Source organism: Bos indicus x Bos taurus, chromosome 5, assembly GCF_003369695.1.
Source record: "Bos indicus x Bos taurus breed Angus x Brahman F1 hybrid chromosome 5, Bos_hybrid_MaternalHap_v2.0, whole genome shotgun sequence".
NCBI lineage: Eukaryota > Metazoa > Chordata > Mammalia > Artiodactyla > Bovidae > Bos > Bos indicus x Bos taurus.
The window spans coordinates 49,292,756-49,305,507 of NC_040080.1; the positions used below are offsets into that span (position 1 = coordinate 49,292,756).

Sequence of the window (12,752 nt, forward strand, 5' to 3'; positions counted from 1 at the left end):
CTTTCTCTAAAACCAGCTTGAACACCAGGAAGTTGACAGTTCACATACTGCTGAATCCTGGCTTGGAGAATTTTGAGCATTATTTTACTAGTGTGTGAGGTGAGTGCAATTGTGCGATAGTTTGAGCATTCTTTGGCACTGCCTTTCTTTGAGATTGGAATGAAAACTGACCCTTTCCAGTCCTGTGGCCACTGCTGAGTTTTCCAAATTTGCTGGCATATTGAGTGCAGCACTTTCACAGCATCATCTTTCAGGATGTGAAATAGCTCAACTGGAATTCCATTACCTCCACTAGCTTTGTTCGTAGTGTCCATAACAGATGGATAAACAAAATATGGCAAATATGTACAATGGAGTATCATTTGGTCTTAAAAAGGAAGGAAATCCTGCTATATGCTACAACATGGATGAACCTTTTCTAAGTGAAATAAGCCAGTCACAAGAAGACAAATACTATGATTCCACTTATAAGAGGTACCTGGAGGAGTCAACTCATAGAGATAGAAACTAGAATGCTGGGTACTAAGACGTGGGTGGGCAGGAAATGGGGAGTTGCTGTTTATTGGACATATAGTTTCAGTTTTGGAAGCGGAAAAACTTCTGGAGTTGAATGGTGGTAATGGCTGCACAACAATGTGTGAGATGTCCAGAAAAACTGTGTCCAAAAAACTATACACCTAAACATGGTTAAAATGATATTTTACAAAAAAAGAACATGTGGACAAGATGTTGTCAAAACTAAATGAAGTGAGAACACGTCTTCCGTGCAGTAACGACTCTGCACCACTGGCACTGCGACCGCAGCACGTGCTGCTTTTCCCAGCGGTGCTGGAAGAAGGGCCTTGGTCCCCAAACATGTAGTGAGCATCTGCTAAGTGAGGAGACGGCAGGCGGGGTGGGGGTTGCAAGGATACAGACAGCGGCGTTCCTGCCTCCAGCAATGTGTACTGCAGGGAGAGAGAAGAAAGCAAGGACACAAGGACGCGAAACACAGTGCAGAGAGAGTAAATGGAGGCGGGAGGTAAAAAGCACAGTGGTTAGTCTTTAGCAAGCCTTCAAAGAGTATCTCTTCTTACCTGACCAGCTTATTCCAAGAAAGGTCAAGGACAGCATCTGTATGCCCATCTGCTGAGGAATTCTGTAATAATCGTTTAATTACTTTTGGTATTAAAGCATACCCCCAATAAAATTGGTTTATTAATTTGAAAGATTCTTTAAAACGTTAAGATTATTCTGATCTTAAGTAAACTTGCTCCAAGATCTAGGGAAAGAAACACCTTGTCTCCCTCTTACTTCAGAGATACGATAAATGTTCTTTACAGGGAAGAAACTACAGTAGTTCTTAACCTGTTATAATTCTATAAATCAACCCCCAACCCATCTCTCCCTCACCAAAAATGTAACAATTTTAAAAGCTATAGGAATACAAGGATATTTAGAATTCAACATACTCAAGGCTAAAGAGAAACATTTTAAAAGTTCAAAAACAGCACATTAGTGTGAATAGCTACTATACATAAAGGAGGCTCATAATCTAAGAGTAACTTGTCTTGTGCAAAGATGAATAATGTGCCAGTGTAGGTTTTATGTAATCAGAAATCAGTTTTTCCTTGGATGGGCTTTTTGAAACTAGAAACTACAGTAACTTTGTAACTACCTTATCTTATTCCACCAAAACCCTCTGGTTGAAACACTGTACGTTCTCAGCCCCTGTTCCCACCTCCCCCCAACCTATTTCTAGTTATCATTAGAGTTTAAATATCTATTAGCTTGTTTACCTTCTTTCCTTTCTTTTTCTTCTTTTTTGACAGCTTACTTCCAAGTGTGAAGACTGGCTCTAGAGAGTCCACTATATCCAGGTCCCACACTTCAATAACAGGGGTCATGTTTCCCACAGCAATGTAATTTCCTACAGGAGGAAATGATACATTTGTGATTTAAAAAATAACTTCTAATGAAATACATTATACTGCAGACTGAGCCACGGCTTAGAGCAAGTTCTCTCAAACTTTCATGTGCGTGTACATCACCTGGATGTTGTTAAAATGCAGATTGTTTCAAGAGGTCTTGAGTGGGGCCTTAAAGCTGCATTTGTAACCGGCTCCCAGATGGCTGCAATGCTGTGCTGCTGGTCCTCAGATCACAGTGTGAGTAACAAGGGCTCCATCTCCTGGTCCAGGGTCTTCACTGATATAATGACAGACCCTTCCTACCTTCATGGCTGTGGTGAGGATGAGGATTTGCCTAGATCGTGAATGTGAACAAGCTTTGCAAACAAGACGTGAGGTGTATTAACAATTTTTACCCTAATTATTACGTGTGATGGGGCAATGAACAGTGTGCCAAAGGGACTAAGTGAAGATTCCAATTCTCTCTTCATTCTGGTTCTACTTGATGTTTTCTGAAAAGGGCCGTGCACTAAACTCTACCTGATGACACTGGACACAGCATGCCAGCTTATGCTGGGTTTTCAGGAGACGCCCTCACAGTTCTGAGCCCTCATCAGGCCCTGTCCTTCTGCCTAGTGAGCAGCTACCTCTTTAGCCCGTTGAAAGTCTGGAGACATACAGACCCCAAGCAATTAAGTGGCTGTGGTCTGAAAACTATGTAACTTCATGAAACATCAACCATTCTGGAAACACTCATACAAAACAGATGACATGTGTAGCTAGGAAAAACACACAGGAGTAGAACCACTGAGCAATCTTTTAAGTTTTCTAATTACCAGTTGAGTCATCAGGGCTAGGATCAAAATTTAGCCATTCCACACTCAAAGGGTATGCAGACAACAGGATATCATGGTGGACATAAAAAGAATCTTCTTCTTGATTATAAACTGAAAAGATTGGGAAGAGAGATTTTATTACATCAGAGTAAGAAATCATATCCCACTCAAAAGAAGAGAGACTCCCTTTTAAACCTATGGCAGTCACTTGCTTAAAGTCATACATTTAATACACTTAAAATGATGACACTAAAGAAATCCAAAGTATATACTGCTAGGCAAAAGTTTTTCATGTCTAATATATTCCTAGTACCTGGTGAGCCCCAAAGGGGAACAGAAACACTGACAGAGAATTTTCATCAGGCTGAATGCTCCATCTGCATGTTCCCTGGCTAAAACGGTCTGACCTTTTGGATCACCAACGACAGAAAACGTTCATAACGTCTCCATTAGAAGTGCTTCATCACTATTTTATCTTTTAAAGATCTATTTGGTCATAAGTCAGAACAAATCAGTACTGGAGAGAAATAACTCATAGTTTTAGAAATTTAAATGCTTATCAAAAATTGCTTCTTTAATATTTATTATTAAAATCAGTAAGAAATCTTAAAAATTATATAATGAAACACTGATAAACAGAGAGCCTAAGTAACCAGAAATTCTCCCCTAATATGCTTTTTACTAGAAAGAAGCAATTTAAGATGAGCTAAGGATTTTTAAAAAATTCTTCAGACCATGGTATCTGGGGTAGATCTTGGGACTAGCTGATTCCATGTAATGTTCTGGCGCATCACTTTATGATGAGAATGCATGTTCAAAAGCAACAGCTTGTGGTCCTGCAAGAACCTCAACCATGGTCAATGTACTCAGCTTACATTTTAAAGAAAGATGACGATGAAGCCTTAACATAATCTTCTTTTGACCATGCCTTTTTATTATTCAGATTTAGAGTAATTTTGAAATTATTCCTGAACAGAGATATACCACGTAACTTGGAGATTCACACCAAATCCAAATAAAACATATCATTAATGACCTAACTTAGAATGAAACAGGAATACAATTACTTTACTTCAACTTCTCAGCTCCTGTGTGATAACTCACAAGATTCAAAGGAATGACTAGTGTAAACTTTCAAATGAGAATGTATAAAAATCAGTGATGACTAACTGTAATAGCTCCAATTTTTTGAAACTGGAATTGGTCTTTAAAAAATTCCACCAATATGGTTTACGTTTAAAATATGTAAAAAGTTCAAAGATAATTAGAAGAATAACTTCACATTGAAATAATTGCTATTTAAAGCCTTTTTGATTGTATAAATAGATCACAATGGGCCATGGGATAAAAATGGCCTAATTGATAGGCTTCCTACAGGCAAACTTAAAGGCTGTAAAAAAAATCCAAGTTAATAAATAGAGTATGAGTAATCTAGAAGGTGCCAATGAACATTAAGCTCAAGGGATTTAATTTTCATACTATGTAACTGTGTTTCCTATTAAAAAAAGGTATTAACCTAATAATCTCTTTAAGCTTCAAAATTTTAAGACAGATGAATAGAATCAACTAAAATGAGATACAACAGGACGTGGTGCCTAGAAATCCATAGTAGTTACTATGGTGTTTATTTTAATATCACTTAAGTACAGAACTTTTTAGTAAGAGATGTATTCCACTTACCATGAACCTCTAAATTGCATTGGTCCTGTTCAGCTCTGCCACAAACTATGAGATTGTCACTGGGCTTAATCAAGAAATCTTCACGTTCATATTGCTCCTAAGTGGAGACAGGAAAAGTCATTGATTAGACTCAGCTATTTGGGAAGGTTTTTCAAACACTTGAGGATAATTAGAAAAACCACATAGGTATTTACCGTATCTTTCAGAGTGACGTAAGGATCTTGATCATTACTCCCATAGACTGTAAGACCCAAGAGAGATTCACCAAGAGTTTCAGCATCTATAAGAATTCATACAATGAAATGAATAAGCCAGTCCTTTTGACTAAAGCATTCTTCCTAAGACATGGGCTTCCCTGGTGGCTCAGACAGTAAAGAATCTGCCTGCAATGCTGGAGACCTGGGTTTGATCCCTGGGTCAGGAAGATCCCCTGGAGACAGAAATGGCTTCCCACTCCAGTATTCTTCGCTGAAGAATTCCATGCACAGAGGAGCCAAGCAGGCTACAGTCCATGGGGTCTCAAAGAGCTGGACACAACTGAGTGAGTCAAATACACACACACATCCCATCTTTAAACTTAGACCCTACTGTCTATTTCATAACTGAATCATTTATAATTGGGAAAGGAAATAGTAGATAATAAATAGGAATTTAAAAGCCATTTACTTTTGGCCCTGGAATGCACATCTAATAGTCTTGAAATATACACTCTTCCAATACAAGAATCAACTCAAACCAAGAAACTCCCTTTTAGAAAATATCAGAACTCTGCTCAGATCCTCTAGCTTGCTCCTTGTAATCATTCAAAACTGCTACAGAGAGGTGGCCTTGTAGACCTGGAAAGAAACAGGTCCCTAAAACACTGGTATCAACACATTAAGTGTTGCCTGGTCAAAGAAAACTGTAAACTGATGAGCCTCATACAGTTAAGTGGGCTTCTTTATTGCAAGATATCTCATAATTGCTGACAGGCTAACTTGCCCAGTGAATCTGAAAGAGGAGATACTACCCTTTACACCAAGTTTACCTCAAAGTGACATTCTTTCATGGCATGTCTACAAAGGTGACAGAGTAGACCCCGAGTAACAGAAAACTCAGGAGAAGGAAGATACTCTCAATTTCCAGGAGAAGCTACTTTAAGGAGGCAGGGCTCCTAGGTCTTAAACATCTGACAGGTAACAGACGGGAATTTCTATGGGACAAGGCAGACAGAGTCAGCAGGGAATGGAGTGTATGAGGAAGCAGTGTCTGAATGGCTTTTCTCTGGGCTGATTAGCTCTTCCTTCTCCGTATTTCAATGGTACTCTGTCCTAACAGGATGGAAGCAACCCAGAGCGGGGCCTACAACCCAGAGTCCAATGGAAAAAAAGTATCCTCTGCATCTGAGGAAGTACACTGAAAAGCATGAAGGTTTTAGAGTCAGAGGATATTCAAACCTCAGCTCCATTATTCACCAGCTGTGTGACACTGGTAAAGTTATTTCATCTCCGTAAGCCAGTATTTTTTCTGTAAAATGGAGGTAATAATTTCTCTCTCATAATTGCAGATAAAGAAAAATGAATTACAGATTAACCACTACTTGCAATAAAATATACAATACTATTTTTTTGCTTTGTATTTTAGATCTTAGATAAGTGGGTTGAACTGATTTTTTTAAACCAGTTTAGGAAACATGCTGTCTGCCTTGAGCCTTGACCCAGATTATCTGACTGACATAAAGGACAACGGGATTTCAGAGTAAAGCTTTGGAACCCTAGTAACATGATCTAATGCACTGAGCTTGGAATAAAAACCAGTGTAAGTGACTAAATTCTAACCTGGGTCGCCTTCCTCATCATATTTATCCAAGTCGTACTCAGCCAGCTCGTCATCATCCAGCGTCCTGTCATCTTCTGGGTCGCCATCCTCCAGGGGCTCCCGTGGTCGGGCCTGGGTACGTGCACTCTGCATGCCATCCTCTGAAGGATTGCCCGTTTCCTGTTCATCACTGCCACCTTCTTCTCTATGCCAGAGAAAAAAAGAAAAAGTAAAAAGATCAGCCAAAAGACACTGTTCAATAATAAGACCACCCTGTTATCACTGTTTAGCATTTACAGTTCATCTAGACTTGACTACAGGAATCAACATCCCCAAACTTACTGTAATTTTTCCTTTGCTTCAGCAATGAGACGTTTCACTTCTTCTTTACTAAGTTCTACCTATAAGAGAGCAAACATTTCATTATGATATATTTAAGGAAACCATTTTTAAGTCTCTGAATTAAAAAGATTGCAAATTAATCTAAAATATGGTTTTAAGAGACATCCAAAGTCAAATATCAATCCAAAGTCTCTAAATTTAATATAAATGGACTTCTGACATGTCCTTATAAATTAAGATCCCTCCTCACCCAGAACTGTTAAAAAATCATGTTCTCTCCAGACTTTTTTTTAAAAAAGATGGACTTGTATAAACTGCCTTCTAGGATAGCTCATCTCATTTTCTTCTGATTACCTCCGCTCATTGGCCATTTCTCCCCATGTTCCCTGTGGATATTCCTAAACAAACCACTTTTGCCTTCATCCCCCACTCTGTTCCCTGGTATCACTGCCAAGTATTCACTCACTGTGCTGTCAACACCTTGCAAAGCTCATTCTCTCTGAATGGATTACTCCAAACTTTCCTTGCTCTATCCCTGTACACTGCAGTTTCATTTTTCTGACTGTCTATAAGACTCTCCACTTGGACATCCGGTTCAAAACTGGTCATCCTCTTTAGTGCCAAACTGTAAGCTCCTGGTTACTGTGTTCCACCATTCTTGATAGATGATGAACCAATCAATCACCCAGTTTGTACCAAAATGCCTTTAATAATATAGAAATCCTATTGGATAGGATTTCTATCCAGAAACTAAAGGGTCTTAAAATTTTAATTAGGAGATACTTATTTTTCTAATTTCTCTTTCTGGGACTTTGTAGAACAAATCCAATTTCTTCTTCCTACAAACTCTTATGCAATGGTTCCCAAATCTGTCTCACATTAGAATCACCTGAAGGACTCTTTAATCTCAGACTATACTCCAAACTAAATAAATCACAATACCTGGGAGCTGGTAGTTTTTGAAGCTCCCCAGGTGGTTTCAATGTGTGGACATATTTGGAAATCAGTGTCCTCAAGTATTTGAAGTCTCTGGTCCCCTTTTAACAACTCTTGGTTCCTTCAATAATTTTTAATATATTATTTCCTGTCCCCATTCTATATGCATGCTCAGTCGTGTCCGACTCTTTGCAATCGGATGGACTGTCCTCTGCCAGACTCCTATGTTCATGGGATTCTCTAGGCAAGAATACTGGAGTGGGTTGCCATGCCCTCCAGGGGGATCTTCCCACCCAGGGATAGAACCCGCCTCTCTTACGTCTCCTGCATTGGCAGGTGGGTTCTTTACCATTAGCGCCACACTGAATGCCTACCGTGTGCCAAATGCTGGGGAAACTGGAGAATAAAACAGTCTATGTCCTGGTGGAACTGGCTCAATAACCTGAAACAAACACTACCCCGCCCGTTTTTTTCCTTAACATTTATTCCCACTGACAAAGTATTATATATGCACATGTCAACTCCATAAAGGCAGGGAGGGACTTATCCTGTTTTGTTCATGCCTATCCCAGGACCCTGAACAATACTGGGAACGAGAAAGCACTTCGTTAAATATCTGTTGAATAACGTAGGTAATCTCCTCGGCTACAGACTCAGTCTCTCTTGTAGGCTTTTCCCCTTCATAAAGTGTCACCGTTTACCTCTACCCCACCGCCCGCGGCCTCATCAACATTTCATTTGCACTACTGCGAGAACTCCTAATTCAATTCTCGAGCTCACGACACCGTAGTCTCCACACCAGTTTTTCTACACCACGGTTTTCATCCAGTTCATTCCTCCCCGCCGAGGGGAGGAGGGGAAAGTGGAGTTTCGCCCCCTTTTCCCGGTTTGCCTGAAAACGCACTAGGGTGGTGGGAGACTATGTGGCGTCGTCAAGAGGTCTCGATGGAAGTTCTCAGCAAGCACCATCCCTCCTCCTTCCACGAGGTCCACATGCGTGCGAATCGCGGGGTGTGGGGTGGGTCGGGCTCGGGTGGGAAGGGACGGCGAGGAGGCGGGGCCCAAAGGGCCAGGAGTCCCAGACCCTCGTAACCACAGCCCTAGCCACGACAAACAGGCCACAGCCGGCCCCACCCCACGTCATTCCCACCAGCGGCGCCAGGGCCGCGCGTTCCGGGTCCAGGTTCCCAGGAGGCGCTGACCCAGGATGCTGCAGAGAGGCTGCTCCCCCTATACCACGGAGCGACCGGGCCTCACCTTGTCTGGCGTCTCTTTGGCCACGCCGCAGCGGACCCAAGCCACGCACGTCACCTGGCGGCTGCGGTTCATGGTCCTCGGCGCAGCGACGCCTCACGCTACAGACTTGGCCCCGGCGGGTCTGGAAAACCCCTCCGCCCTTCGGCCAGCAAGCTCCGTGAAGGCCTCCCGGCCGCAGCTTGGGGAAGAGCGCAGGCGCCGGCCACCTGGTCCTTAGGGGTCGGCGCCCGCTTCTGACGTCATTCGAAAGCGGCGAACGGGAAAGGGGTGGGGAAAGATTTGGTATCCGAGGCAGCGGGGTTAGGAGTCCACGAGGGCTAGACTGCTGTGTACGGTGGTGTGAATGGGTTTTACAAGACATCCGTGACGATGTCTGCGGGCTTCGTGGGAGTAATGAATAAATAAATTGGAACTGTAAAGGTCAGAGCCAGATTTACACCAACCTTTATTTTGCCTCCATATTCTCAGAGCTGACAATGGTAGAGGTTTTAGGTTTGTTTTTAAAAGCTTTCTCCAAAATGAACTTTTTTTTTTTTTTCCTTCTCTGGCCAGGCGGTAGGGCTTGTGGAATCTTGGTTCCCCAAGCTCAGCAGAGCAGTGAAAGCCCCAGCCTTACACAGGATGACCAGGGAATTCTAAATGAATTATTTCAAGGAGATAGTTCAGCCATTACATTTCATTACATTCTTGCATGTTACTTATGTACTAAGTACAAGGTAGTGGTTGTAGCAGCAGCAAACACAGAGTGCTTGATATATACAGGAGGCACCATTTTAAGTGCCTTATGTAAACTTGGTAACTTCTTAACCCTTTGTGGGAGATCTTAGGGGGAATACTATCCTTCCCAAGGCCACACAGCTAGCAAGTAGCTAGGATACTGTCAACTACAAATTGGCACTTACCATGGGCACTTGCTTCCCTGGTGGCTCAGACAGTAAAGAATCTGCCTACCATGCGAGAGACCTGGGTCTGATCCCTGGGTTGGGAAGATCCCCTAGAGGAGGAAATGGCAACCCACTCCAGTATTCTTGCCTGGAAAATCCCATGAACAGAGGAGCCTGGTGGGCTACAGTCCATGGGGTTGCAGAGAGACACGACTGACCAACTAACACTTTCACACACTATGGACACTTGCCATCTACCTCTACAAGAATTAAATCATGATGGGCTTCTGGAGCTGCTGACCTTCAATGCACCGTGAGACTAGTTCAGGTTGGGGAGCAGAAATGAGGCTGTGTGCTGGGGAAAAACTGGCAGGACAGTCATCAGGTAGGTAGATATTTTCAAGAGCTGATTTTCTTGGCTGTGTGACCCTGTCTTGGTCACTTGCCCTCTCTGAGTTTTCATCTCTCTTCCCTACATCTGAGACTGGCAAGCAAAACAGGAGGGTGATTGCTATGGAGAGAGTGGTGGCAAAGAAAACCGGCAGCATATGCTCTGCTCCATTTTTATTGTCAGAATGGGCTGTCCACATATGGGGTCAATTTGTGGGCAGTTTGCAACACATTTTCCTCACATACTATAGTTTGCTTGGTTTTGCAACAATATTGATTAAACATGATGAAAAATTACCTCCATTTAATTTTTTCCAATATTTTGGCTGCACCATGTGCCTTGCAGCATCTCAGTTCCCTGACCAGGGATTGAACCCTGGCTGCAGGAGTGAAAGCCCCGAATCCTAACCCCTAGGTCAACAGGGAACTCCCCGTCTATTTTGAGATCACACTCAGTTAGGGACTGGCAGAACTACAACTAGACACCAGCAACTCTGTACACTCAGCTGGATCCCCTTGGAACTTGCCCAGCCCGGGGAGGGATCCTCTCAGGCGTGAACTGCTAACCCCTAGGGTAGGCTGAGTATGTGTTCATCTCTTCCAGGACTGTTTCTCTAAACCGATTCCTCTGTAGCTTCTTTGCTTTTGGTCCATTTTATTAAAAAACCCAAACCTTTTATTTATATTTATTTACTTATCTGGTGTGCCTGGTCCTGGTTGTGACATGTGGGATCTTTAGTTGCATTCGAACACTTAGTTGCAGAATGTGGGATCAAGTTCACTGACCAGGGATTGAACCCAGGCTTCCTGCATTGGGTGCACAGAGTCTTAGCTGCTGGATCACCAGGAAAGGGCCCTACTTTTGGCCCATTTTCAAAGGTGGTATGACAGGCTGTATTTTTTCAGAAATGACTGCAACAATATCTTCCTTCAGACGTGTTTTTCCACTATGTGTTCTTGATGCTCCCCCATGAAGACCCGGGGTCTAGCTCTACCCACCCCAGCCTTGAGTTTGGATAGGCTTATGACTGGTTTGACCAATATACAGCATGCCAGAAGTTCCAAGGTTAGGTCATAAATAGGATGCAAGTTCTGCCTTTTCTCCCTCCATGAGACACTTATGTTTGGAGTTCTGAGCTGCCATATAAAAAGTCTGACTACCCTGAGGCCACTGTGTTGTGAGGAAGCCAAACCACATAGAGAGGCCACACGTGGGTGCCCCAGTAGACAGTCCTAGATTTTGAGTCAAGCCAGACACAGAAATGAAAGAGCCTTCAGATGGTTTCAGCACACAGACACTAACCCCTCCTCTCAGCCTTTGAGTTTTTCCACCTGAGACCCAGACCTTGTGGAGCAGAGATGAGCCCTCCCCACTGTGCCTTGCCCCCAATTCTGACCGCTCTCCCCTGAATCTGTGAGCGTAGTTAAATGGTTGCTTCAAACCCTTAAGTTTTTTTTTTAATCCTTCCATAATTTATTGTGGTTAAATATACTATAAAATTTACCATTTTAACCATTTTTAAGTGTACAGTTCAGTAGCATTCAGTACCCAACTACTAAGCTTTGAGGTCATTTTAAAATGCAGCAATAATTATGGGAACAGGCAAGAACCTGGGCTATATTTAGACCAGAGCACATGAGCTGATTTATTAGTAAAGACTGACTTATTAACATCTGGCTGCACTTAGGTGTACACACCTGGTATGCAAGAGTGGGCTCGTATTTGAGTAGTTGCCTCTGGATTCATTCACTCTGGGGCTGCCCTATCATGAGACAGCTTCTGCTCCATGATGGTGCTGGTTCAGAGTGGGTATTTGATAAGTATTTGTTAAACGAGTAAATAAAGAATAGAAGGTGGAGTATGGCTCTAGCTACCTTGGGCCTGCTGAACTGACACTTTTTTTTTTTTTTTATTGGTTTTAGATCTGACATTCTGCCACTTCAACCCAAGCTGTGAATTCCCTTTAGGATTGAAAATCCAACTGCAGTTGGCGTTATTAGTTCCTTACAACAAGAATTGAAAGAGATCATGCTTAAGTAGTTCCGTTTCTAAGCTTGATTCTTGGGAACACTGATGAGCATATTTAACTCAGAAAAGCCTCTTTGCCAGAGGCCAGAACAAAATATACTTGGTAGCATGTTGGCTATAGAGCTAAAGGTCCCAGAAGATTGGACTCAAGCCCATGCAAGGCTATCATTACACCTTTTAGGCTCATAAACATGATTTCTGATTGGTCCTTAGCCAGAGAAGGAAGTGAAGTGCATGGTACCCCTACACCCATTACACTAGGCTCTACTTCTTGCCCCTTCTATAGCTAACCCTACAATATTAGTTAGCTGACAAGGAGTGGAAGGATAATAGCTACCAGTTGCTAAGTGCTAGAAACTTCTACTTCAAACAGATTTTGCCATGACACAATCAATTTTATTTTTTCTAGAACTGAACTTTTCATTTTCATGAAAATAGGAACCGTCAGGGCTTTGTTACTACAGTAGAGCCAATCAATACCTAGCATGGTGCCTGGCACAATAAATGCTGTTAGTATTTGTTGAATCAATGAATGATTTTCTGGCTTGCTCAGTTGCTTCAGTCACGTCCAACTCTTTGGACCCCATGGACTATAGCCTGCCAGGCTCCTCTGTCCATGGGGATTCTCCAGGCAAGAATACTGGAGTGGGTTGCCATTTCCTCCTCCAGGGGATCTTCCCAACCCAGGGATAGAACCCAGGTATCCTGCATT

General features: G+C 42.5%; 1 protein-coding gene across 1 annotated transcript in view; it reads right to left on the bottom strand.

The window, feature by feature from the left end:
• PWP1 (PWP1 homolog, endonuclein) overlaps positions 1-8,966 on the bottom strand; it is a 19,242-nt gene extending 10,276 nt beyond the window's left edge. The window contains exons 1-8 of the mRNA XM_027541874.1: positions 8,738-8,966; positions 6,545-6,603; positions 6,223-6,407; positions 4,600-4,685; positions 4,406-4,502; positions 2,726-2,836; positions 1,779-1,909; positions 1,077-1,138 (exon numbers count right to left, since the gene is read on the bottom strand). Coding sequence (XP_027397675.1) covers positions 1,077-1,138; positions 1,779-1,909; positions 2,726-2,836; positions 4,406-4,502; positions 4,600-4,685; positions 6,223-6,407; positions 6,545-6,603; positions 8,738-8,809 — 803 coding nt within the window. The 5' untranslated portion in view covers positions 8,810-8,966. The remainder of the gene's footprint in view (positions 1-1,076; positions 1,139-1,778; positions 1,910-2,725; positions 2,837-4,405; positions 4,503-4,599; positions 4,686-6,222; positions 6,408-6,544; positions 6,604-8,737) is intronic.
• Between the last annotated feature and the right edge of the window lie 3,786 nt (positions 8,967-12,752).